The sequence below is a fragment of the Tiliqua scincoides genome, chromosome 2 (genome assembly GCF_035046505.1).
Source record: "Tiliqua scincoides isolate rTilSci1 chromosome 2, rTilSci1.hap2, whole genome shotgun sequence".
NCBI lineage: Eukaryota > Metazoa > Chordata > Lepidosauria > Squamata > Scincidae > Tiliqua > Tiliqua scincoides.
The window spans coordinates 15,513,180-15,541,016 of NC_089822.1; the positions used below are offsets into that span (position 1 = coordinate 15,513,180).

At 40.3% G+C, this 27,837-nt stretch overlaps 1 protein-coding gene across 2 annotated transcripts; it reads right to left on the minus strand.

Annotated features, from left to right (window-relative positions):
- On the minus strand, positions 1-27,837 carry NADK2 (NAD kinase 2, mitochondrial). 2 transcript variants are annotated; one of them, XM_066614671.1, is made up of 12 exons: positions 27,386-27,837; positions 18,107-18,195; positions 16,832-16,920; positions 15,947-16,028; positions 14,931-15,014; positions 11,269-11,405; positions 9,585-9,663; positions 8,139-8,282; positions 6,824-6,879; positions 6,683-6,736; positions 6,202-6,325; positions 1-3,645 (listed from the first exon to the last, which is right to left on the minus strand). In XM_066614671.1, the coding sequence occupies exons 1-12, from the start codon at positions 27,722-27,724 to the stop codon at positions 3,507-3,509; spliced, it is 1,416 nt and encodes a 471-aa protein (XP_066470768.1). In that variant the 5' UTR covers positions 27,725-27,837; the 3' UTR covers positions 1-3,506. The 2 variants fall into 2 exon arrangements, with proteins under 2 accessions (XP_066470768.1, XP_066470769.1); XM_066614672.1 differs by lacking the exons at positions 18,107-18,195; positions 27,386-27,837 and having other exon boundaries at positions 16,822-16,873.

Below are 27,837 nucleotides of genomic sequence, written 5' to 3' on the forward strand. Positions count from 1 at the left end.
TGCACCTCCAGGACGCTGCTGCAGGGACCAGTGAGTACATCCCAGTCCCTGCAGCCCCCCTGAGCCACGCGATCCTAGGGGTCATGTCACTGCCTTCCCCAACCCCTTAAGCGGGCAGAGGCCAGGACCCTCAAGCTGGGGTGTCGCGATGGCCCAGTCTGAATACCACTGCCTTGCCTTGTAGAGGACTTCATAACTACCCTCCCACCACAGGATGCAACGCACACCCCATTGGCACAATTACATCAGGGCTAGAAAGTTGGATAGGATTTGGCCCTTAGTCTCCCTCCTCTAGTGTTTTGGCTGACTGCTTTTCAAGTTTCTGCTCTAGTGTTAAGTAGCAGGAAGGGCTGAAAAGACAGACAGAGAAACAACACTAACAGGAAAGGCTTGTGTGGCACTGCAGTACTGTAAGTATAGGGTTTGCTTTTATCTGTGGTTTTAGTATCCAGAAGAAAGGTAGTGAGAATGTATCCCCTGTGGATACAAGAGGTGCTTATATCTCTAAAGCATCTTAAATTTAGTTGGTCATTACTAAGTGTTATTAATTTCAAGGAAACTTAATCATGTCAAACTAAACTTACAGCCCACTCCTATCCTCCCTGGTGCCCAGGGAGGCAGCAGCACAAAAATGGGCATTGCTGTATGGGTGCTGGGCTAGCAGCAGGAGTCTCCTCAGAGTAAGGGAGCATTTGCTCTCTGATCCTGGCTAACACCACTGTGGCACCAATGGGTCTCCTCGGATCTGCGTCCAGTTTTGATCGGGCATAGACCTACAGAGGTCTGTGTCAGGCTACCCAGACAGGGAGGGAGCACAGAATATGGCAGCGTAGCCTGCTGCCTTCTCTGCCCCCCCTCCTGGGCCTGATCCTCCCCTCCCTCTACTCTGAAAAGCCTCACTGCTACTGCTACTTACCACCTGGAGCTTCCACGGTGACTGCTCTTGGTGCTCGGGCCTAGTGCCAATGCTCCCTACTTTCTGGGTGCCATAGTCTCTTAGTCTACAAGCCACTGAATTATCTTTCTAAAAATCTGGTTTTCATAATAAACACTACTCTGTTTAACGGTACTTATCAGGGCATTACCAGGAGATCCACGACGAACCTGCCAGAGTAGGAATAGTGGTGCAATTGGAAAGGAACATGGCACTAAGTGTTAAGCTCTATTCCCCTCCAAAGCAATCAACTCAAGCTACTATTTGTGTGGGTGTAATACAGAGAAAACATTCAGCAATCAATACAAATCTGCAGGCATTAAAGCAGTACCACAAATGTGACTAAACATACAAAGACCAGTAGAGGGCATGCAAGTACCCAAATAGTGAGTTTGTAGCATTTTTGACTTAGATGTTTCAGAAACATTCAGTCATTTTTTAGGTTGGGGAGGGGAGCTTGCTCTGCTTTTAAAACCAGTCTTTTGCCTCAATAGCCGTAAGGAACCATTTGCTTGTGTTCAATTTTTGAGATAATCAAGGCACATACTCCTCATATACAGCTTTTTAACCCTTCGTAAATTTGGCACAATGGAAGGTAAAGGTGTGTTATATTTCAACATCATGAGCCATTTTACCAAGTACAAAATCCACAAAGTATCTTGTCCATCCACTGCCAATGTATACAGTGATGGGTCATTAGGAGAGTAATACATATGTGCATGTGTTTCCAGGGGGGAGGTGGGGGAGGAACAGGGGTCTGAGGTTTATCAGCTGTGGACACTGCACCTATACTGCACATAGATTACATACCCAAGTTCTGTGAATTTAAATATTCCTGGATAGCATCTAGCATTCTTGCTCCAGAGAAAGAGTAACTCTAGACACTATCTCCTCTTGAAAAATTATAAGTTAAAAAATTCATAGTCATGGACTACTTCACAGCTTTCCTATTTTCAGATAAACTTTTAGAGGTCAGAATATTCAGACTTAACTCATTTACTCAGACATAAACTCCACTAATCTCAAAACAGAATTCTTCTACATAATTGCTTCTTGGGCCACAGTCTTATGGAAACAGATTATTCAGAAACTGGCATGCATTTTATAGCATATAATTTTAGGACAAAGTCTGCAAAGAGTGTAGCTCTTCATAAGACAGTGCAAAGAGATATCTATGTATTTTGCATTGCTTTTTCTTCAGACTCTCATCTTTGTAAACAGATTTACAGTCATTCCAAAACTGCTGTTAAACTGTTTTAACTTTTGATGCTGTCCTATAGAGTAAAGCCAATTTAATTGTTTACTGTAATTAAAAATGACTCTTAATCACTCACTTCATTTTTGAGGATTACCATTTCAAATATAAATAGTGTATGCATTTATCAGTACAATACTTAACTGTACCCAACCTGTATGTTGCCTATGTTTAAGCACAATGTCAACCAATGAAGTCTAGTGTATCACCTTAACAAAGATGCACAGGTAGTTTAAAATAATGGCTAGTGTGTGGCTGTATTTGTAGGTCTATCTTTTGTTGCATGTTATCTATTAGGCAAGAAAACAGGGAGTTTCAACAATATGGTATGGGCTCTAACGGATCACATACAGAGTCCTTTCAAAAGAAACACTTCATACAAGCTTCACCATAAAATGATTCTGCTTGAATATTTCCCCATATCACCAGTGGCGATTAATTTTGCAATTGTACCTAGTTCACTTTCACTTATGTTTAAAATTTAGAAGGAATGGTACTATGCATCCTCACATTATGCAGATTATGTATGCAATATCTTGCCTAAAATCATGACTTAGCCTTTCCTGGAAAAAGACTTTTGGAATATTAATGAAGAAACATTTTTTCAGAAGCCAATACTGATATTAAAAACCATATTCTTATGAGAACTACAAGATGCAACTTATGCAAGTCTCACTATAACTATTGGGAACATATACCATAACACTCAAGATGAAACACAATGTTTTCTAGGTTTTGTAAGATGTGAATACTAGACAGTGGAAGAATCAGGGTACTGGAATCCGCTTTAAAAAAATTTTTAAAAAAATATGACAAAATAGATATGTGAAATTCTTTGCCTATACACAAGGGGGTTCTTTTCAATTTGTTGAGTAAATAAATTCAAGACTGCCCTTAATTTTTAGCTCTCTTAATTGTATTTGACATTTACTTTTAGAAAGTAATGTAATATTTATAGGAAGAATCAAGGTTTTTTGCAGAACCAGTATCAGACTGCTACAACATAAATGTGCAGCTTAATATTAGTACCAGTTTGAACTGCTGCCCTAGTTTTAAAAGCATCTTGTCACATTCATTAAAGTTAACAGTCACTATTTTGCTGGCTTTAGATGAAAGCCTTCAGTTATTTTTTTCTGTTATCAAGAGCAGTAAATAACAGACATCATATTCCCAAGAATCTCTCATCCAGATGAATGAAAAGCCATTTCAATCTGTGTTTCCCAAATGCCTATCCATACAGAAGAGCATGTTTCACATTTGAAATGATGCGGCATCCCCCTGCTGCATTCCGAGTTCCAAATGCTTTCAATAATCTCTTCATTCTTCTAGCAAAACAGTACGCAGTGCATCTTCTGTATTGATCAAGACTGAGGCTATTGCTCCATCATTAAATTCAAATGACGTTCCTCCATCTACAACCATACAGGCATCCCAACAACGAGAGCGGATACAAATTCTACAAAAGAAAGAAAAATTACAGACTACTCGAGGGAACTGTTTCATATACAAGAGGAGCTAGTAGTAACACAACATTATTTGATAAATGTAATTTAAGAGCATGTTGTTTTATCAGGGATCAGTTCTTGTTTAGTAAGAAAAGAGATTTCCAGACTGATGTCAAGAAAAAGGGGATTTTTGCCTGGTGAATCTAGATTCCTGGTGAATCTACATTCATAGACAGATATTCATCTTAGGAAGGTCTCTCTGTGACTGGTTTGGCGGGGCTAACAAGCAGTGGTTGTGGGACCTCTCCCTAGAGCCTAAGAAAGGTCCATGCTAGGAGATTATAAGTAAGCAAACAGGGAGACATTGTTAACAATTTACTCAAACAGTAGAATACACCTCAAGCTAAGAACCTTAACATGCTAAGAACCTCAAGCTAAGATATTAAACAATTGCTGGGCAGTATCACAGGATGCATCACTGACTGGGGTCAATATAATACTCTCTACATGAGTTCACCAAGAAAGAATTTTTTTCTCCCTTTATACAGATAGCCCAAAGACTTTTGTAAAGACTACCAAGACACATGAAGATTTCCACTAAAACTAAGCAGGACCCATGCTCTAATCCATGCTCCAGAAGAGTGTAGCTAGGAAAGTTTAGCCTTCCAGGTATGATGTACAAAAGGATGGTTATGAATGTCTGATGGGCTTGTTCAGTTCTATACAGACTTGGAAGCTTTAATATTTGACAAATTCCACTCTTCCCCTGGCATAGGGCAGATTAGCCAGAAGGATGGCAAGCCACACAAATAGCATTAACATTCAACAGATCATTCTCAATGATATACACGTTCACCCCCAAAAATACAAATGTTCAACACTAAGTGAATTAGGAATTAACTATTTAAACAATTAAAAATGAATATCTAATTATTGTTGACCATCTCATTTTGAAACCTCACTTGTCAGATGCATCATAAGATCATTGCTACTAGAAATTCTTCCTAAAACTCAGCTATTCATTTCAGCAATAAACACCAACCTGTAGCCTTGTAAAAAACATAGTCTACAAGATATTATAGGCTTTCCAAATAACTTACCTTAGAGTGGAGGCTACAGAAAGACTTATTCAGGATGGACAGAATTTGAAAGCAATATTAATAAAAAATTCCAAATTTTGAAGAAATTATGACCTTCACATTTACGAGTATTTTAAAATTATCCTTATTCTTAATATAGTTGCCCATCTTGAATTTTTTAATACAGGCTTGAGTACAAAGGTTTATTTGGGCATCCCAGTGAAATCTTTGACTTTTCTTTTGAATAACAGATCCCAAATTAGTTTTCAAACTTCAAGTCTGGAAACCAGTTTGGGATATAACATGGATCTATCACTTGAAAAGAAGCCATCAGGTTTTAATGGGCATGTCTAAGCATATCTTTGGATCCAAATCAAAGTTTGCATCCAACCCATAAATTGAAATCCCATTAAACCAGTGGTTCTCAAACTCCCAGGGAGCTTGAAAACCACTTTAAGCCTTGTGGGGGCCCCCACACCCCCAGGAGGTTGCTGCAGGGACTGGTAAGTGCATGTCAGTACCTGTGCCCCCTCAGCGACACGACTGCATTGCTGCCTTCCCCCTGCCCCCACCCCTTAAGGGGGCAGAGTCCAGGGCCCTCAGGCTGGAGCATCGTGAGGGCCCAGTTTGAGAACCACTGCATTAAACTATTACAAAACCAGAGTACCCTACATCATAGTCCAACTTCGGAAATTGAAGTCTCCCAAAATTCCAAAAGACATTCTAGAATTCCTTTGAAGTTGTTCAGGTTTTGAAAGAGCTCTTGAGGAGCTTAGATTCAAGCTATGTGTTCCTTAACACTGTAAAACGTCACATCGTATGTCAGTATTCTGCGTAAGACATATGAAGGAAAAAAATTCTCATGTAAAAGTCATTCCTCTGTAACATGGCAAAAATATTTTCTCCTCTCCAGCTCTCCCTCAGCCCACTACCTAAGCTGTGAAGAAATCAGGGGAAAAGAAAAAAAACTAATAGAATGTGAGGGGTGGAGTCTTCAGACTTTGTCCTGCTCTTGTAAGTGAATTGAGAGCCTAAATGGGGGTTGAAATTCCCAACAGAGAAGCTAAATTTGCATATATTACCTCCAAACTCAATACTTCCCTTACTGAGACACTGAAGTAGCACTTCACCAACAGGAATTTTTTTTTTTTGGGGGGGGGGGGGAATCCTTGGGATCACTTCACCACAAGGTTTTCTCAGTCAAAAAAATGTAGTATTGGTACTTGGGCTCTAGTTACAAGTAATGTCAGAAGTTTATATTAAATCTTGAAATCAATAGAGTTTTAAAGCTAAATAAGTGCTGCTTTCTAATAAGCAGCTAGTCGACACAGCAGGCATCTGCCAAATAGGGAGCTCTGTTCTTATAGTCTTGACACAGGAAAATGAAATATAAAACCTATTTCAGTCATGCATGTAGGATTTGTACTTGCAGACAAACTTTGGTCCATGCTAAATTTAATCAGACCCAGCACCTATAGCCATACTTACTTTGAAGCAAACCCTCGCTGCCGGCTACTTGAAAACACACGGTTTGAAATTGGCTCTCGTATACTGAACAACATCTTGGGTTCCTCTGGACTATACAGCAGTGATTCATTATATCCATTTGTTACTACAAGTACAGAAGTTAGACTATCAGTTTCTCTATCAATTAATTGTCCACTAAATACTAATTTCTCTAGCCAGGTAGGCCATTTATGGTAAACTCGTTATTTTCACACTAATTGTAAAGACTTGTAAGATTTTCTTTAGGTGTTCAGCACATATGTTCATCTATGTTTATATTAAAGTGGTAAATTTTTTCGTAGTATTAAATACAATCTTGGGATGTACACGAAAAATATAAAATAATGCTCATGTCTACAACTCCTAAAACTAAGTATTAGAGAAAAGTTTAGAAACACCGTGCCCACTTACTCATACATACATATATGACTAATTCAGACACTCCAAAGATATTCCCACTAACCTTTTTGTATTAGTTCCTTGCTCAATGGAAGGCTTATGTTCTCATAACTTTTAGCTATTGAACAAACAAAAAAAAGAGTCTCAATCAGATATAATTACCCCTGGCATTTGCTAATTAGCAAGCACACCACTGCCAACTTACCAATCTTAAGGATTTCTTCCACAGTCTGATTTGCTACCTTGTTGATGTTAAAAGACCTACAAACAAAAAAAAAACCCCAACATATAATTGCTACTAAGTAACTGAACCCAGCTCCAATAGAGAACGCCACTTACACACCAGCAATATTTTAGATTCTATTTTAAATCATCAGCTGTTTTGGAAACCAAATTATCCAAATGAAAATAATGTAAGAAATTATTCTTAGAACACAATCCTAACCAGGTCTACTCAGAAGTAAGTCCTATTTTGTTCAATGGGGCTTACTCTCAGGAAAGTGCGGTTAGGATTGCAGCCTTAATCTTAATACCATATTTATATTTGTGAAGCTGTATAGTTTTCAACTAAAGAAACACACAGGGGCAATGTCTAGACAATAATTTTTCCCCCCAACATGCTAACTTCATGCAGAAAGCATGATAGGGGAACAGTCCCATGAAGACTACACCATATGCCTCTTCTCAACATTTAAAATGGTTCTTGATCTGTAGGAAATGCACAACCAGAAATGATTCAAGACTTTATATTAAAAGCACAGGTCACAAAATTGCACAACTGGCTTCACACAGCCAGTAAATATATTTAAAAAAAAACCTTCCCATTATTTCTGAGAAACAGTAGCTTCCCCACCAACACTGCATTTCTTTAAGTAGAACTAATTTAAAAACAGCCTGCAATGTTGTACACAGGCAGCCTGCAAGATTAGTAAAGGGGCCAGAAATTAAGAGGCCAGGTCATTTCACATAGATCTAGCAATAGAGGTGGGCAAGATCAGGCATTGCTGAGGACCTGAAAGTTCCCCAAGATCCATCTGTCCAACCTCTGAAGCCCTCTAGCACCCACCGTCACATGGCAGCAGCAGAACAATGCATTCAGTTGAGCACATCACTCTGTTGATGCCTCCCTTCCAGGTTGCTTGCTCTCCAGAGACCTTCTAGAGTTCTCTGGATTGGCAGGTGGGGGGGAGGGAATGAAGGGTAATTCCTCCTCCTCCCCCCCATAACTGGGTTTTCAACTAGCTCACCCATTCATGCCACTGCCACTAAACAAGGTCAAGTAGGGTAGAAAAGGAGAAGGAAGCTGCTTCCTTCTGCTTTTAACATCTCCAGCAACAGGAGGGAGGAGAGAAGTCTTGGTGGCGTTCCATGCACATTTGCAAGGGGGCCATGAAAGCAAACTGTCCAAGCACCTGACATAAGCCAACACTGACATTGTTTTCATTTGTTTCTATGCAAGTTCAGTCTAAGTACATTGTGTTACCCATTAACACTCAGCTCCATTTTTCCTTCCAACTTACCAAGCTTTTGATCCAGTTCCAGTGCATATATTGAGGCCTGAGCTCTTCTGTTTCTCCCAAGGACCATCATCAATTGATATTTCATAGTAAGAGGCCCTATGAAGGGAGAATTTAAAACTGGGTTTGCAGGATTTATAGTTCACCCTGAATAAGACAGAACACAGCCCCGCATCAGGCATGTACAAATCTAAAAGAGCCAATTTCAAACATGGCTGAAAATCTCACTATTGAAAATTTCGTGACCAAATTTAGTAGAGTGTTTTTTAAAGGAAAGATCAAGATTCATTTCTGATTGGTAGTTTTTCATCAAGTTTCAAAAATACAGCAGATTGTTAGTAAGTTAGCAAGCCATTTTGAAAGCCTTTTAGACTTTTTTTTTTTTTTAGTGTAACAGTGATTGTTTCCATGCCACTGCTGAGGGGTAGGGAACGCAGGGGCTTTGTAAAGAGGGCTGGTCAGAGAAGGTAGTTGTCACACAAGCATAAACTGTGAATACTAGCCAAACTCCATGGGTCTACTCACTATCCAAATTCCTGCATCATCCCCATTATTTGAAGAAACTGGTAGCATTGCTTCTGCTACAGAATGAGATATATTCAAATTTCCTCCAACAAAGGCAAGGGGACGTCCCCTCCCCCCCATTACATACTTCTACTTGTGAGTTAAAGGGAGGCAATAAGTTCAGCCTTAACCCATTTCTGCCCAACGTTGCATATATGCAACAGGGACCAAATGTGTATGCCTGTGGGCCGGGCAAAAACAGGTTAATTATGATACTTTCTTTCCTATGAAAAATATACATGGGCTTTGTATTCAAAAGTATGGAGACATGAAGCAAGGCTGAGAAGACAGACAGAGTTCAGGCTGACTCACAGAAGTTTACCACATAATAGTAAAAAATTATAAATTATCCCATACTTTCTCACTGGGTAGCACATCTCTGAGTCTAAGATGCAAAGAATCCTATCCAATATTAAATAGGAATGATAATAGTCAACATGTACTACTACTTAACATGTAGTCAACATGTTACTGTACTACTTAGAAGCCTTAAGAGATGCAGATAAATAAAGAAGCTTGGGGTTCTGGGACAAAGATTAAACAAATTAATATGTCTGAGGCTAGATATACTAGATGGTAGTGATATGTTAAACAAAATACACTAGCAACTAATTTTTAAGAAAGGGTGAATTCTGATTAATTCTTCCAAAAGAAGAAGCAAACTGAATGTATCCAAATAAGATGTACTGGAAGCATGAAAGCAGCCAAAAACAAAAGATGATTTTTCACAAAAAAAATCAGCTGGCAGAAGTATATAATATGGATCCAATAATTAAGCCTGAATATATTTGCATTAATTAATACAGAAGCAAAAATCTTAAAGTACGATATTGAAGTTTTCAGGTTGTGCCAAATAGATGGTTTGCAAGTACATGTTTAGCATACCTAGATGACAAAGATTCGCCAATAAAGACTTCATTTAAGGATCTCACTGGCAAGAGATGTGGTTCAGAAATTTGAGACCCTGCAGATACAGAAAAGTACATCTTAAGAGAATAAGCATCTCCAGAATACACAAGATATACAAGTTGAGTTTCATTATTCGTGAGGGTTCCATTCCAAGAACTCACGTGGGTGGCAAAAAATGCACTATAGCAAATCAATTTAAAAAACAAAGTTTCTTTGCTCTGGTGATTTAAAAAGAGCCTTGATGACCTTTGTAACACACACATAGTCAATCAGTCTCTCTCCAGGAGCTTAGGCTTCACTAGGAGGCAGCAATCCCTCCCTTCATCAGGAACCCCAGCACGGAGGAAAGAATGGAGGTGATAATCGCTGCCATTTAGCCTTCTTTCATGTGATCAGGGGGAAGGGAGGAGTGAAGCCTGCAGAAAGAAGGACTGATGGATTGTCAGCTGGGCTGCCCTCTCTGGCATTATTAAACAACTGTTTTCCTTTCATTTAAAGGGCACTTCTCATCAGCTTTGAGATAGAAAAATCTGTGGATAGTTAGGTTATACCTGTAATCACTTGTATGGCTGTCTCTCTGCAACAGTAAACTGTGCAGTTTTTAAACTGTGGTTTTAAAGGGGTGCATTTTTCCCCTTCTCCAGGGATCAGCACAATCCTTCTCATTTGCAGGGGGCATTCGTGTTTTTGCATGGAGTCAAATCCATGAATAAAAAATCAGTGTATAACAAGGCTGGACCTGTATAGTTACTTTTATCAAGTTAGACTTTGGTTCATCTAGCTAAGTATTATGTGCGCCAGTGGCATTCAGACTGGGGCATCACGACACCCCAGCTTGAGAGCCCTGGCCTCTGTTCCCTTAAGGGTCAGGGGGGAAGGCAGTGACGCGATCCCCAGGATTCCCAGCGTCACTAACGGGGCTGTAGGGATTGGGATGTACTCACCAGTCCCTGCAGGAGCCTTCTTGGGGTGTGGGGAGCCCTGCGTGAGCGCCTACAGGGCTTCTCAGCATGCAGAAAGTGAAAGTGGAGTGATCATGCTTCACTTCTGCAAAACCGGAAGTGGAGCGTGATTGCTCTACTTTCACTTCAAAGCGGCTGGGGAGCCCTTTCACTTCAAAGCAGCCTGGGGAACACGTTGCTGCCTTCCCTCCGCCCCCGCTGCCTCCCCCCCTCCCCCACAAAGACTTAGTGGCTCTCAAACTCTCCCAGAGTTTGAGAACCACTGGTGTACACTGATGCACAGACATTTATATGGTGCCATTTCCCACCCTACCTGGAAAGTCAGGGATTAAACCATCTGCATGCAAAGTATATATTCTACCACTTTGACCCCATCCCTTCATTCAGAAATTTTTTTACTGGGGGCAGGACGGCCATTAATACAGACATGAAGGTTTACCAGGATCTGTAAATAAGGAACTCAGTAAAAAGACCTTCTTTCTGTAGATGTAAAGACACTCTGCAAATTTATTCAGAGTCATGCCTGTAACAATCTATTTGAGTACATTCATCTTCCATTCTGAACAGTATGATGTTTTTCTGCTTATCTGAGATGGCACATCACAAACTGAACTAAGAGCTTTAAGATATACAACTTCACTCAGAGACTACTGCATATCAGACTGAGCTGATTACACTTCAGGACAGAAACTACTTACTTTGATCTTGAAGTCTCTCATTAACATGGGCCCTGCTATGCTGTTCTTGACTTAGCTGCTGTTCATGCAAGTCAACTGGAACAGGGTTAATACCAGTTCCTTCAAGATACAACCGGATTCGCTGCCGCCACTGCCATCTTAAAAATAGGAGTAGAGGATAGCACAAGGATAAAAATAATTGAAACAGATAAAATGTTATGATGAGTCAACAATATATTAATGTAGCCTGAAAAATCACATAAAGAACATTTTTCATCATGTAGTAAAAATGACATAATCCATACAGGTTTAGATGAATGATGGCAGAAAAATAATCTCATCCACTAATACCAGGCTAAATAAGACATTGGGGAAATTGTCAAAATTAAGTATTCAGAAGAGGTGACATGGTCTTCAGGGCGGGAATGGAGAACAAATTTCAGAATATTTGTGCATTCTAGTTTACTACTGCTTAGCCAGAGATAAATTTCAGATGTCACACAATTTAAGGACTCCACAAAAACAATAACTACTTGTTTTAGTAGTCTTTGAAACAGTCTTAAGAGACACTACTACTACTACTACTACTACCACCACCACCACCACCACCACCTAATTTTGGCTTGTAGAACCTCTTTTATTACACTTCCTAGAACTGGCATTCCTATGTCCCATAATCACAAATGTTTTCTTCTGTTATTCTTTATCAACTGTTCTGCGGCTTTCCATATACATATAATGCCTAATATTTTAACACATACAAACTATCTGGCCCTGTTAAGAATTAATAGCTGCTAGGAAGAAATTCATAGATCACACTAACTGTGAATCCACTTTGTGGATTTGACAAGTGTTGCACACAGCAATTAAGTTATCATGATCTTATTTCTGCCTGCAAACAACATCTACTGGAGACTAGATTTAAAGCTTGCATTTTAAACAAGTTTGATGAACTACTACATTTTTCCTATTCCATTATTTTGATTAACATAAAGCTATAGAATTTTGCAGTTCAGGATTATAGATGCAATGTTCCTCCTATTTCTTACTCCTCAGAAATAAAAGGCCTTTTATTCTGTGTGCACAGAAAACAAATCCTAGCCTCTTTCAAAGCATGAACTTGTCTAGAACTTGCCTTGCTGGATTTTCCTTAGCAGGTTTCACCAATTACCAGTAGCCATAGCTATGATGTAGTGGTCATTATCAGAAATACCTTTACTTTTACTCAGCTGCTTGCTTATAATAGATCTATGCAGCATCAGATGAAAAGGTTTCATGGGATTACAACAAATATCCACCCATCTGGCTTCATATAAGCAGGAACCAATCACTGTACTCAGTTCCACTCAATTATTTGTCCTCCAATAATTCCGCAAGGAAAGAAGAGGAATTATTTATATCTATGGCTAACAGAAGATAAGCCCCAAATGCAGTCTTTCACGAATCTGTTTAGCAAAAAGCTGACAGCATCCACTGAACTGCAAAACAATTCAGAGTAAATATAGAATGATTCGGAACTTGCAAGCTGATTGGATTGTCGCCAAAATGGCCCAACCACAAAGAAAAGGGAGGTTTCTAGGTAATCACTAGACTTCAGATGTTTGCAGTTTCACAACTTTCCCAGAAAAAAACCCAGAGAGGAAAAAAGTCCCCCCCCAAAGTATACAGGCAGACTGCACATGTAAGGCTAGCACCCTTTCATTACTGTGTGCATTGCATTTGCTGCACCAGAAAACTTAGAATTGAAGAGAAGCAAGTCTGTATTCTTAAAGAGACACCACCGTCCATTTCACTTCATCTTGTGGAGTGACATATCCCAGCAGGATTTCAACCATAGGGAGAGAGACAGATAAAATACATACAGACCTCTCACCATTTCTCACTGAAAATGGAAGACAAAGAGAACAAACATATCTTCTAATATTTTCATCAGAAAAAAGAAAAGCAAAAAAATGAAAAAACAGGAAAACAAAACATGGAGAAAGAGATAAGACTGGTGTTCAGGTTGCAGGAATTAACAGTGGGAGCCAGAAACTGCTCTGAAGTAAACTCAGAGTCTGGTGAGGTTTGTACTAAGAAATATGCGCACAAAGTAGAACTTTTTTGTAATGGGACAGCTGAATAAGAAGTAGATATTTTTCCCCCACATTATCTGAACCATCAGAGGTTTCCGATCTCGTCTGATCTTGGAAGCTAAGCAGGGTCAGGTCTGGTTAGTACTTGGATTGGAGACCGCCTGGGAATACCGGGTGCTGTAGGCTTATACCATAGTCTTTCGAGACTGAAGGTTGCCAGCCATAAGGAATGCTCAACTTGCAGCACAGCAAGCACCCAATCCCAAAGTTAGGGACTTTTTTCTGATCTCCTCCTGACCCAACTGACTGGTAAAAGTGAAGCATGAGGTGAGTGACAGGCAGAGAAAAGAGGAATTCACCACTACTGCATATCGAACAGCTTAAGAACATAAGAACAGCCCTGCTGGATCAGGCCATAGGCCCATCTAGTCCAAATTCTTGTATCTCACAGTGGCCCACCAAATGCCTCAGGGAGCACACAAGACAATAGACCTGAATCCTGGTGTCCGCTCTTGGATCTGGAATTCTGATGTAACCCATTTCTAAAATCAGGAGGTTGCACACACACATCATGGCTTATAATCTGTGATAGATTTTTTTCTCCAGAATTTTGTCCAATCCCCTTTTAAATGCATCTAGGCCTGATGCCATCACCACATCCTATGGCAAAGAGTTCCACAGATTAACTACATTAACTACAGATTAACGACAGAGTAAAGAAATATTTTCTTTTGTCTGTCCTAATTCTCTCAACACTCAATTTTAGTGGATGTCCCCTGGTTCTGGTGTTGCGTGAGAGGGAAAAGAGCATCTCTCTAGCCACTCTATCCTTCCCGTGCATAATTTTGTATATCTCAATCATGTCCCCCCTCATGAGCCTCTTTTCTAGGCTGAAGAGGCCCAAACGCTGTAGCCTTTTCTCATAAGGAAGGTGCCCCAGCCCAGTAATCATTTTAGTCGCTTTCTTTTGCACCTTTTCCATTTACACTATGGCCTTTTTGAGATGTGGTGACCAGAACAGGACGCAATACTCCAGGTGCGAACTTACCATCGATTTGTATTATAATATTAGCTGTTTTATTCTCAATACCTTTTCTAATGATCCCAAGCATAGAATTTGCCTTCTTCACTGCCGCCACACATTGGGTCAACACTTTCATCGAGCTGTCCACCACCACCCCAAGATCTATCTTGCAAAAGTTTCAAGAAGCTTGCAAAAGTTGCATAATACTAATAACAGAATTGTGGTTCTGACCATCAATTCTTGACATTTATATATTTAAAGAATTTCTATCACACCTTTCTCCCACATGTTGGGGGCACCCAAGGCAGCTTACAACGTAAAAGCACAATTCAGAGTAAAAGATTAACACAATACTAAAACATTAAAACATAAAACAATAAAGCAGATCAGTCCGCAATGGATCACACAAACATTTCATTTTAATCAGACTTCCATATGTATAAAAGTGCACAGAATTGCAGATAAAGTGCTATTTTGTACAGAGTTCAGGTCTGTTCTAGAAGTTCAGGGATAATTTTAATTACAAGGCTTAAACTTCCATTTCATTCTTCTACAGCTGCCTTTCAATAAATGCAAACTCTTACCTGAACTCACCACGATAGAGTTTCCCTAAGGCATCAGGAAATGAATGTGTATACCGTACAGGCAAGCATAAATGGCCTTCAGATCTAGATACAAAATATAATCAAGTATGAAAACATGTTCTGACATCAGACTACTCTTCTGCTTCATTCAGGCAGAGATTTATTCCCTCACATTCATTGTAAAAAGAGTAATAAGTAATACTGGATTACATTAATATATCTCTACCTGGATAACTATCACCGACTTAAAAGTGGCCATTGACTAATCATTTGCCAACTATTTGCCACAGGGCACTAAATGAGCCAAGGGACTATTTCCAAAAATTCTTGTTCGGAAGTCTGAAACTAATTGGCAGGAAATTTAGGACAGGCAAAATGGTCTGCTTCTTCACTCAGCATTTAATTAATTTATGAAATCTGTTGCCACAAAATGTTGTAATGGCCACCACCCTGAATTACTTTAAGTCATTGAAAAAATTCACGGAGGACAGGTCTATAACTGGCTACTAGTCACAATGGCTAGAATCTGGATATACAATTAAATGAGTCAAGAAAATAACTCAGATTAATGTTACATGAAACCAGAAAATGAAAAGGGGCAAGTCTTTTAAAGATAAGTGAAAGGCAGCTCTTGTGAAATATTTTGCCTTAAACTTAACATCCACACTTGGAAATAGGAAAACTTATAAACCTATAGTGATGTTCAGCATGTCACACAATTATTGCTCAATAATTGATCTCTAGGCCAGATCTAGGACTAGCAAGAAAACACAGAAGTGAATTTTCTAACTTAATATTATTCATCTAATCTGAAAATTTGTGTTCCTGAATAGACTGCAGAAGTCACATAAAGCCATCAATTTTAAGAAAAAAACAGAACTGGAAAATCTGCTACATAACAAAAACTGGCATTTTTTCTCACGGTAGCAACAGGAAACCGATTACATTTTTATGGTACGCAATTAGACAATTTTGTAGCTTGCAACGCCTTACAATAACTGTGAATCTCAGCTCACCTATCTGGGTCTGTGTTTACTCCAATAACTGGTTTTAATCGATCCAATACCTTGCTGGCTGCCAAAAGCATAGTGCCATCACCTAGACAGAATACATGGTTTGAGGACAGATTGCTTTTACATAAAACAAGTACTGTACTCCAAACTTAAAGATCAAAAACAGACAGGGTTTGTTATGCACACAACATTTAAATTTTTGTACAAAACTACACCAAAAATTTATCTTGATGCAAAACACAAATTGCCATCAGTAAATGTTCCCTAGAAAGACATGAATAATGAATGCATGGCGAGCTGATTAAGCAGCTCTTGTAGGTGCTTCACAGAAATAGCATTCATTTTTCTTAACTTGTAAATTTAGTGCTTAAACATACATTAAAATCAATGTTTAATAAATGATTGGGATGTTTTAAGAAGAGGTGTTCCCAAACTTACTGTGCTCATGGTGCTCTTCTTTCATAGCGGCCTCTTCTTCCTGGCTCTACCAGGCACTACCATCTTGGATCACACAAGATCTCATGCAGTCCAAGATGGCATTGCCCAGGAGACCTGGGAAGAAAAGGGTGCCCGGAACATCCTCCAGCATGCCTGTAAGTTTGCCATGGTGCCCTCAAATGTTGCAGCGCACAGTTTGGGAACCAATGCCTTAAGGCAATACATGCTTTCAAGCAGTCAAGACAAGTTTTAACAATGGCTAAAATTATGCCAATTGAATCCTAGCAGTAAGATTTGTTTAAACACACAGACTAGATTTGTTTAAACACAGAGACTAAATTTAGCACTAAATTTATTTGTGCACTGGTTTAATAGTTCTCTGTAAGATTACAGTAAACTTGAATGGATACTGTTAACTAAAAATGCCCTTCCCCACTCACAAGTTAATACCTCCTGCTGCTACAATAGCATCTGCCCACCGAACAGTCTCTTCATCATATTCTTTGCGTTTCACAAGACGGACCTCAATATTTTCATTCCTAGAAGATTTACAGAAATACAAGTGCTTATTCATGCTTCCAGAGCTGAAGGAATGTACGCAATCAAGTTAAAAAGCTAGTTTATTCAAGTTAAGAATGTCCCCTGGGAAGGAAAAAGCAGAAAAACAAGTTGACTATGAATACTAGAAATGAGTATAAATTGAGTAGTCTATTAAAAGTTAGATTCATGAAAGTTATATAAATAGGGGACAATGTTTGTCCCCTCCTCTACCACTGCACGGTTCACCTATAGGAAGTACCACTGGAAGTAACTGGTGATGATGTCATTGCCACTTACTTTTGGACTGGGAGGCAACACAACAAAAACCAGTAAGAGGTTAAGGAGGATGGGAGGGTAAAAATGCATGCTGGAGTTCTGCCTACCATGCCAAGCCTCCTACCACTGTTTATCACATTGTGTTGCTGATCTCACTGAAGGCTGCAGGGGTTTGGGGGTTCTACAAGTATCACCAGACATCACTTCAAGTACCACTGGTTAAGAAACTCTGGTATACCTTATACCATGATGTAGTTATTAGCTCCTTGAAAGGCCCCTAATTATTTATACATAAAAGGATTTTGTGCAATGTTTTCTACCCATCTCATTCCCCTCCTACGTGTGAAGAACTAGTAACAAGATCCTATATTAAACAACATGGGGGGGGGGGTTATTCGCTAAGTGAGTTCACCTGATATCATCGGATTTACACCAAAACTTGTGATCTAATTTCATGGTTATTATTATGCTATTCAACTGATATCTCACTCATGTTAAAATGATACTGCAAAAGGTATCCTCTCGGACAAAAATTCAGAAGGACAAGTCATCTGTATTTCAGCTGACTAAATACTACAAAGCTTTGTAAATACAGTTGCCCAATTACAGATACACATATAGCTTTTTTAGTTCTTTTTCCAAAAAGCAGCCCAAATGACCTGTTGAACTGTAAATGCTTCTGAAAATCCAGAGAATTTCCAAAGCAGCATGTGCTGCTATGCTGGCAGCTGCTGAACAGAAAATGAGGCAAACAGCCAGGTGGCATGCATGCAATCTTCTTCATGTGTATAAAATGGGTTTTCTGAATCAGAGCCATAAAAGTCATCAGAATAATCTGCCATGCTAACAACGCTTGCTTGGAGTTATTTCAAACAGTTCATAATCAAAATTCTTGATACATACCCTTACCTTAAACTATCTACAACATGCTCCACGTTTTTTGTATGAATCCGATGCCGTTCTAGTAGTCCGCTGTAATTGGACCCTTTTAATGCAAGCTGTGAAAGACAAAGCAACAATTTAGTTAAGCTGGCAGATATTGCCAGATAATGTTGCAAAAGAATGCAAACAGTTAAGCACAGACAAACATTGAACTTACAGAAAACAGAATTGATAACACAGAACTCAGACAGTCAGTGCTATGAAAATGAATTTCTCACTAAAATTCTGATCTAATTAAAAACAAGCACATATTACCACACACTTAATGTTGCTCAAAATCAAGAATCTGTTTAAAAGAATTCCAAACATGTTTAACCTTTCAATAAAACTCTAATTTAGAAATAATTCTATTTAAAGACTAGTCATTTACATCCTAACATACTATCTAAATATTTCAAATAATGTGTTATAACCAATGTCAGAGTTAAAGCTTTTGAATTTATACTACAATAGAACTATGGACAGGCCAATTTGATTCATAAACTTGATTCAGAATGTGTTTGAAAATAGTGATATGTTTTAGTTTTTAAACTGCTATAAACCATTTTTGAGTGTAGGAAAGGTGATGTACAATGTTTTGAAGATAAAGTGTTTGTTTCCTTCTGTGTTTTTGCCTCACAGAAACTCTGTCCATCACAAAGTTTACTACTGTAAACTAAATCAGCAAGTATTAGTTGGTTTGGTAGCCAACCACTCTTTACAGTAGACAATGTGCTTCTGCTTTCTTGTTTCTTGCTCTACAAAGCAGATCTCTTGTATACCCACAGCCTGAAGGTGCCATTTTGTTAATCAGATGTAGACTAACTAACCTGTTTCTAGAAGCCTGAAAAACAGAGTTCTATGCCTATGTAGTAGTAGCAACAGTAATTTTACCAAAATTAAAATTTCCAGTTGCTCTTGTGATCTGACAACCATATTTGTGCATCACTTGGTAAATACTTAATTTTGCAAATCATATGGTAGAAAGCATGATTAAGTCTAAAATTAAAACAAATAATAAGCAGGCCAATTAGCAAACTTACATAAGAGAAAAGAACAAAGCTATGGTGCACCTTTGTTTTTATGGACACCTTTTTCACATGCTACTCTCTTTAGTGAGTATGGTTCATTGTAATTCTCTGTGGCCTTCAGAATTGTGGCTGAGTGGAGAATTTACCTGATTGTAATTCTGTGAGGTCTTCAAAATACTGACAAGTACTAGACTAAGTATAAAGAATATTGGCCAAATAATGTCTGTGCTGCATATTTTAAACCACAGTATATGTTCTTCAAGCTATCTCTCTCTCTCTCTCTCTCTCACACACACACACACACACAGTCTATAGAAAACATAAAAGACAGTAGATTTTATTCCAATGCTATGATGAAGAGATACAAAGAAAAAAGTACTAGAGTACATGCAGCAGGCAAGCAGAAAGAGTACAAGAGCAGACAAGCCACACAGTAGTGAATTATATAAAACAGTAAAGGACAAACTGAGGACATGGAACTAATGCAATAAATCTCTACAATAATCTTTCTATAAAAAGAACTCAATAAAAGTACCTTCATGCTACACTATGCACAAAGCTTGGTTCTTCTAAATGTAAATTTTTTGATTCTATAAATTCAGAAATGTTGTATTTAAGAACACTAAACTCCAAACAATAAAAATTGCCTACAACAGAATGCAATAGTTTTAAGGAAAATAAAGTTACTAATGTACTTTCAAACTTACCCCGCACCCTTAACTAAATTGGCACAACTCAACCAAATATTAGTCTAGTCCAGTACAAAAAGAAATGGCCAGACGGACTTAACACACAGTTCTGGCAGCCCATTCCTAACCTGCATTGACACAGCTGGGCCACATGGCCTGAGCTGTATCCAGTGCAGGTTAGGAGGAGGCTGGAGGTCTATTTGGGGTAAGGGGATATTTTCCTCCTTATGCTGGAAAAAGCCTCAGCCTGTCCAACGGACTTTTCAGATCTGCGTCAGTGATATCGCTGGCGCAGATCCAGGAAGCCCTTGGTAATGCCAGCAGACCCATGAAGGGGTTAGGATACAGCAGGGTCTCCTCCACTGATCACATTCCCTTCCCAATCCTGTCCACCCTACTTTTACCCTCCCCTGCTGTTACACCCCCTTCCCATCTCTGGAATGCCCTCCTACCACCCTCTTCCAGCCCATCTGCTCGGAACTTTACTCACTTCTGCCAGCAGCCAGGCAGCACTGGTGGGCCAGCGCAGGTCTTCCTGTTGTTGCTGTTAGCTCATGAGTAGTCGCAAACATGTTTTATGGCACATTTGTGATACACTACACCAGTGTAACAGCTGCTACAACAGCAGAGCCAGCACTTAGGATTGTGCTGTCAGTTGAAGTTCATTACTTATATTGCTTTGAACCATAAGCTGTTTTCAAATCTCCTTCTTCATTGAGTTTTTTCACTTTATGCCAACACCCCAATTTGGAAAGGTTTAACGGCCCAATCCTATCCAACTTTTTAGCACCTTTGGATGCAGCCGTGCCAATGAAGAGTGCACTGCATCCTGCAGTGGGAGGACAGTCACTGAGGCCTCCTCGAGGTAAGGGAATGTTTGTTCCCTTACCTCGGAATTGCACTGGCAATCAGATAGGATTGGGCTCTAAGACAGAAGTCTGAAGACTAGAGGCACTGGAATCTTGAGCCTGTTCCCCCTAGCTTTAGCCACACTTTTTCACCTTCAAAACACCAATTCCACCTCAATTTGATGAATTTCAAACAACTCTTTCCAATATCTCCTCTACGCTAATTGCTAGCGTTAGTCCTGGAATACATCCCAGACATGAAAACATGACAATCACAAGGGAAAGTCCACATCCTCATGTTCCTTAGGATCATGGCACAAGCTATTCCTGAAAGTTTGTCTGAAGCTTGTCTGAAGGGCCTGAAAAGTTATTGAATTACATCAGATGAGATAGGAATGCCATGCACCATATTGGGGAAACCAGAGAAACTAATATTAAAGATTCCAAGACTTTGTGTGAAAGATATTCTTGGTTTGACAACTGCTATGGGAATCATTTCAAGATCAACTGAATTGATACGGGCCAAAAACATTGGTACACAGAGTTCCGTGGATGGCTATTTTAGAGTTCAGTTCTCCAACCCAACTGCATAACGAAATGAACTTTGTTCAGCAAAAAGTTTCTTCATCTGAAGATGATGTATCTAGAAATCTAACCTTTGGATTGTCCTGTCAGAATGCAATGTAAATACTCATTATCAGTGCCTTTATTCAGGAACTATGCACTTGCAAACAAAGACAGTCTGATAGTGTCAAAAATGTCCAGAGTAACAAGTTAAAAAAAATATATATCAAAAATAAAACTGCATGACAACCACAAATCCATCTGTATCCTATCCTACTTTTAAGAAGCTCAAGTGGGAACATGAGCAGAACAAGGAACTGAACCAGCAACTTTGTGTGGAATTAATTAACCAGCTATGCAGTGCACATTCAAATTTTAAAAAATACAAATGAGAATACTATTACGTTATGGAACACCATTAGCATAGCATCAGAAAGATTGCATCAGATGGCTACACCAGTGCTTTAAAGTATTACAGCCAATTCCAACCAACCTTCCAGCGCCAGGCAACCCCAAGGTAAGGGAACAATCCTTATTTTGAGGAGGCCTCTGTGATTGCCTCCCAAACACAGAACACAGTGCGTGCCCTATTGGCAGGGCTGCATTGGCACTGAAAGGTTGGTTAGTACTGGGCTAGTTTAAATTGGGCTAGTACTGGGTTAGTTTAATTTCTATTTGCATGAACTAAATAAGTAAAAGTGTTTCACATCAGTATAGAGATAATTTCTAAAGCTGGGAGAAAAGGCAAGGGATTTTGCTACCTAGCAGAATCAGAATGGAATGAAAATCACTGACTGGAAACCACTGTCCATATAGCCAAGGTAGCCTGTGCACATAACATGTAATACAAGTAAAACATAACTGGTAGTTACATGACTTTAAAGGCAGCCACCACAATCCCCTCTGCTACCATGTGAGAATCAGAGCAAGAAGCTGACTAGAATTACAAGTATGAGCTTAGCAGTGCCGTATTTCCTACACAGAAACTTGGCCCTGCTGCACAGCAACCAAAGCTTTGATGACTGTGTGAAAGTACTGCTCCGTAGCAAGCCACTTATTTTACAGAAGCAAGCTGTTTTGAAGTCTAGACAAAAGCAACAGAACATCTGAAAAACTGCTTCCAAGCAAAAGAAGGCGGAATTGGAAGGGAAATATATGCTGTCCCACCTACAGCATACAATTTGTATATGTAGGTCAAAAGTTTCAAACGGCATTCTGATAAGGCAAGAAAGAAATCAGAAAGAGACTGAATCTCAACTGAACTAAAAAAACAGAAGCTCAAACCAGGAACATGTACACTCAGAACTAACTACAGTGCAGTCCAATTTAAATTGATCTTGTTCCTTTGGTGATCAGAGTTTCCAGCTGGTATTTCATGTATTTCCTAAACAGTGAACCACGCTAACTGACCAAGCTACTACAACACATCAATTGACATGTAAAGCATTTATACTGTTCAAGCAGCATTTTCTTTTCAGGGCTACTTTCTACACTTCTGTTCCTTCTCCTATATTGCATAGTTCTCTAGCACTGCCCCATTTCAGGCCATCTGAGAATAAGATAGTATGCAAATTCATGCAGATGGATAAATAGAAGAAGCTTCCGTTCCCAAAGTGCAAGGTTGGGATTCAGTCCTAAAACTCTTGAAATCAACGACCCTCTTATGAACACCCTTTTTATAAGTTGTAGGAAAACACATTTCCCTAATGTGTTAATTAAACAAATCAAAAAGATGAGAAGGAGGGAAGTCATAACCAGTCCTAGGGAGGCAAAGAATGGGATAAGAAAACCAAACTAGAGATTTGGTGGGAGTGGGTATTGAGCTCAATGTTTTCCTTATCAGCTGATTTTCTGTTCAAATACAGCCTTCACGTTTTTTATCCTTCTCCAGGAAAAAAGAGGGGCATCTTCATATTTGGAAAAAAAAAGTTTGGCCCTAACCAAAAAAGATTAGGTTCCTACAGTTTCCTACAGAAACTTTAGCTTTCCTACAGAAAGGTGCAGAAGACATCCAAAACATGTGGAAGATCAAACACTATCAAAATTTCTGGCATTTAGATATTAAAAAAAAAACCAGCCCCAGAAATATATAAAATATTCATATTTTAAATAAAATTCAGATACATTTTACTTCTCAGTTGATCCAGGGAAAGCCCGTAGATACCTGCTTCCATCTCTTGCATGCCCATTGATGGTACATAGCCATTGGAATAAGGAGGAAGGGCCTCAGTCCAGATGTGGCTAAGGTTTCTTCCTATATTACTACAGACTGTTTCATACTTCTAAGTTAAACTGCAATCTGTTCAGCAGTCAGACTGATACTCAAAAAAGGTGGGCAGGGAAAGATCCCTAGCAAGATGGAAAATGTCTGCTATGACCCTCAGAATTTCCATGAACAACAACAGTTCTCTGAGGAGTCGTGGATAAATGCATTGTGTGAAAATCTGCTTATAACATTTACTTCCCTATGTCAAAACACCATGTGACAGTGTATGTAGAGGACTGGTTCATACTTGCAGCAAAATGAAATGGCTTATCCTGCTAAGGCAGCAAAGAGGCACTATTTCAGTGGTGCCTCTCTTATATTTAGCAGAAGAGTAACCCATCTTTCTTCACTCCAGCACAGTGTCTTTTCTAGTGCCTGTTTGTTGGTGTTCTTCTGCATGTTTTTAACATTGTGAGCCCTTTAGGGAGCCATTTACAGTAATTATTTGATTTTTTCCCCCTGTAAACCGCTTTGTGAACTTTTAATTGAAAAGCAGTATCTAAATATTCTTAATAAATAATAATCCAAATGGCTTTCGAGGAAGGAGAATTCCTCTGGTGACCCGTTTCTTTAATCATTGTTAGTAGCTTTTTGTTATTTTGTGCCACTGTTATTTTATTTGGCTGCTATTAGATGTTTTTATCCACTCCTCAATATCACTGTTAGTTGGCCTTCATCTTATTTATTTCATCTATTCTTTTAGTCATTTTAAACTGCTTTATTGTACACCACTTTGAGCTCCTGAAAAGCAGGTGTGTTACCTGCTTAAATGGTTACATAGAGCATAATACTTCAAAATACAATATATCATGGGGTGCTTCTGTCGACTCAAATTTCCTGTGGCCAACGCTTTTGGGTCAAGAGCCCACTTCATCAGATGCAACTGGGAGCTGTAGGTCACAAAAGCTTATACTGTATCACAATGCACGTCATTTTATGCATACTTACTGAAAGGAAACTTAACATCTCTGTCTTAATAAATGCAAGTTGGAATGCACTGTAAATCTGTTAAATCTTCTAATATTTCACAGGAGATTGTACTTTTTGCTGTAACAGTTACCCTTCCAGAATCTGTAACACTTTAGATTGTCAGTGTGGACTGAAGGCCTAATCCTATCCAATATTCCAGTGCCGGTGCAGCTGTGCCAATGGGGCATGTTCTACATCTTGTGGTGGGGAAGCAGTTACAGAGGTCTCAAGGGAAGGGAACATTTGTTCCCTTACCTCAGGGCTGCATTGTGGCTGCACCGGTGCTGGAAAGTTGGATAGGATTGGGCCCTAACCCTGTTAACTGGGTAAAGAGCCATTTTATAAGTGGTGATCTTCTTATATGGAGCAAGGACAGAATAACTGCCCCTCTTCATCCCAGCATAGTGTTTTTTCTAGTGGCTGACTGCTGATGTTCTTCTGCATCTTTTTAGATTGTGGGCTCTTTTGGGATAGGCAGCCATTTCATTATTTGACTTTGTCTGTAAACCGCTTTGTAAACTTTTTTGCTGAAAAATAGTATATAAGTATTTTTAATAATAATCAGAGCTAATACTAAAAATCCTATTCAGTTGTATGAGTGTCATCAAGTTGGCCACTGGTTTTTTTGGTTACTGATTTGTTGGGTGACCTGTGCTTCCCCCCCATCCCCATATTCAAGAAAAAAAGGCCAAAAAAGACATCAGCTGCTCAGAGTAGAGCGCAACTACTCTGAGTGCACTATAAACCAGAATTGGCAGTGAGAAGGGAGAGAGTAACTGTCCCCACTCATGAAGTATTACATGTCCCCTCCCCCACTCATGCCAGCATAATGTGTCTCACCCCCCTCCCCCGGTCTGTTTCCTAGTGTTTCTTCTACATCTTTTGAGATCCTGAACTTTTCAGAAATAGGGAAACATTCATTTGTTCTGTTACATAGACAACTGTTGAAAAGTGGTATAAAAGTGGTATATAAATATTCTCAACAGCAATTCCAATATCCCCCCACCCCACATCAGACTCCATGTTAACATAAAACAAGTCCAAGTGCGTTTAAATTTTATCAAGGGAATATTTGTATATTAAATGTTGGAAAGAACTTCAGCAGTGGAATAGTCTGCCTTGGAAGGTGACAGACCTTCCATCACTGGAGGCCTTTAACTGGAAGCTGGATAGCCATTTATCAGGGATGTTGTGGACAGCACGCACTGGTGGGGAGTTAGATGTGGTGATTTTGAAGGTCCCCTCCAACAGTGACACCTATGATTTTTATAAATAGTACATCATGGGAAAAGATTTTAGCCTACCCTTCTCCCTGCAGTGGGTTAAATAATATAAAAGATCATAAGAAAAGCCCTGCTTGATCAGGTCAAAGGCTCATCTAGTCCAGCTTCCTGTATCTCATAGTGGCTCACCAGATGCCTCAGGGACACACAAGACAAGAGACCTGCATCCTGGTGCCATCCCTTGCATCTGGCATTCCGAGGTAGCCTACTTCTGAAACCATTATGGCTTGTAACCTGTGAGGGACGTCCTCCAGAAATCTGTCCAATCCCTTTAAAGGCATGTAGGCAAGATGCCATTTCCACATCCTGTGGCAAGGAGTTCCATGGACTAACGATACACTGGATAAAGAAATATTTTCTTTGGTCTGTCCTAACTCTCCCAATGCTCAATTTTAGTGGATGCCCCCTGGTTCTTGTGTAAGGAAAAAGAACTTCCCCCATAGACTCTGTCAAACCCCTGCATAATTTTGTATGTTTCAATCATACTCTCCCTCAGGTGCTGCCCCAGACTCAGTAGCCTTTCTTGATAAATTTCTGGCTGTGCACCTGCTGCCTGAACTGGTACAGTTCAGTCAGGGCACAGTTCTATGCTTGTCCAATCAGAGGTAAGTTCCATGGTCTTTAACCATGGGCTTACTCTCAGGAAAGTTTACACAGGATGGCAGCCCAACAGCCCAATCATATGCATGTCTACACAGAAACAAGACCCACTGTGTTCAATGAGCCTTCCTCCTAGGAAAGCATGTATAGGATTGTTGCCTCACAGCCCAATCTTATGCGTGTCTACTCAAAAGTAAGACCCACTGTGTTCAATGAGACTCCCTTCCAGGAAAGTGTATATAGGATGACAGCCTCAATCACCTCAGCACTGAGCAAAGCCTGGAAAGCAGCAAGTCTACCTATGCAAGTACTTAGTAGTAAGACTCACTGTGTTCAATGGATCTTACTCCCAGGAAAGTGTGTATATATAGGATTGTAGTGTCAGAGCCCAAGTCTAGATATGCCTATTCGGAAGTAAGACTCACTGTGTTCAATAAGGCTTACTCCCAGAAAAGCATGTATAGGATGGTCAGCTCAGAGCCCAATCCTATGCCTGCCAACTCAGAAGTAAGACCCACTGTGTACAATGGGACTTACTCCCAGCAAAGTGAGTATATAGGATGACAGTCACCTCAGGCACTAATCCAAGCCCGGGAAGAGGCAAGTCTTCCGAACCAAGTCTACTCAGAAGCTAAAGTCATTGCGTTCAGTAAGGCTTACTCACAGGAAAGCAGGTATAGGATAGCAGCCTCAGAGCCCAATCCTAGGGAAGTTTACTCAGAAGTAAAACCCACTGTGTTCAATCAAACTTACTCCCAGGAAAGCATGTATAGGACTGTCACCTCACAGCCCAATCCTACGCATGTCTACTCAGAAGTAAACCCCATTACGGTCAATGGGGCTTACTCCCAGGTAAGTGTGGACAGGATGGCAGAGCCCCATCCTATGCCTGCCACTGTGCTCAATGGCCGCCTCAGACTCCCCACACTTACGCGGGAGTAAGCCCACTGACTGTAACGGGGCTTATTTCCGAGTAGACCCGCGAGGGCTCTCGGTGCCCTCGGAGGCGCCACTCACCAGCTGCCTGAGGTCCTCCTCCGAGAGCCCCGCGAAGCGGTAGCGCTGCTGCTCGAACTCGTAGCGGGTCGTCTTGGCCACCACGACCACCCGGGAAGGGCGGAAGCCGCCACAGGGACCGGGGCCGCCCCCGGAGGGGAGCTCGGAGGAGGCACCGGCGCAGAGGCTCCGCGCCGGGGAGGGCGAGCGGCGCGCCGCCAGCGCCGGCGAGGGCAGTGCGGCGGCGGGCGCGAGGGAGAGCCGCTGGCGCTGCTGCTTCTGCCGCCGCGAGGACTTGAGCAGCGCGCGGAGGGCGGCGCAGGGGCCGCCGCCGCTCAGGTAGCTCGGAAGGCAGGTCATCGCCCGGCCCGCTCGGAGCAGCCGCCGCTGCCGTCACAGACCGCCGGGGAACGAGGGGGCAGCAACAGCCGCACCCTCCCTCGGCAGCGCCTCACTGCGCGCTCCTCACCAGG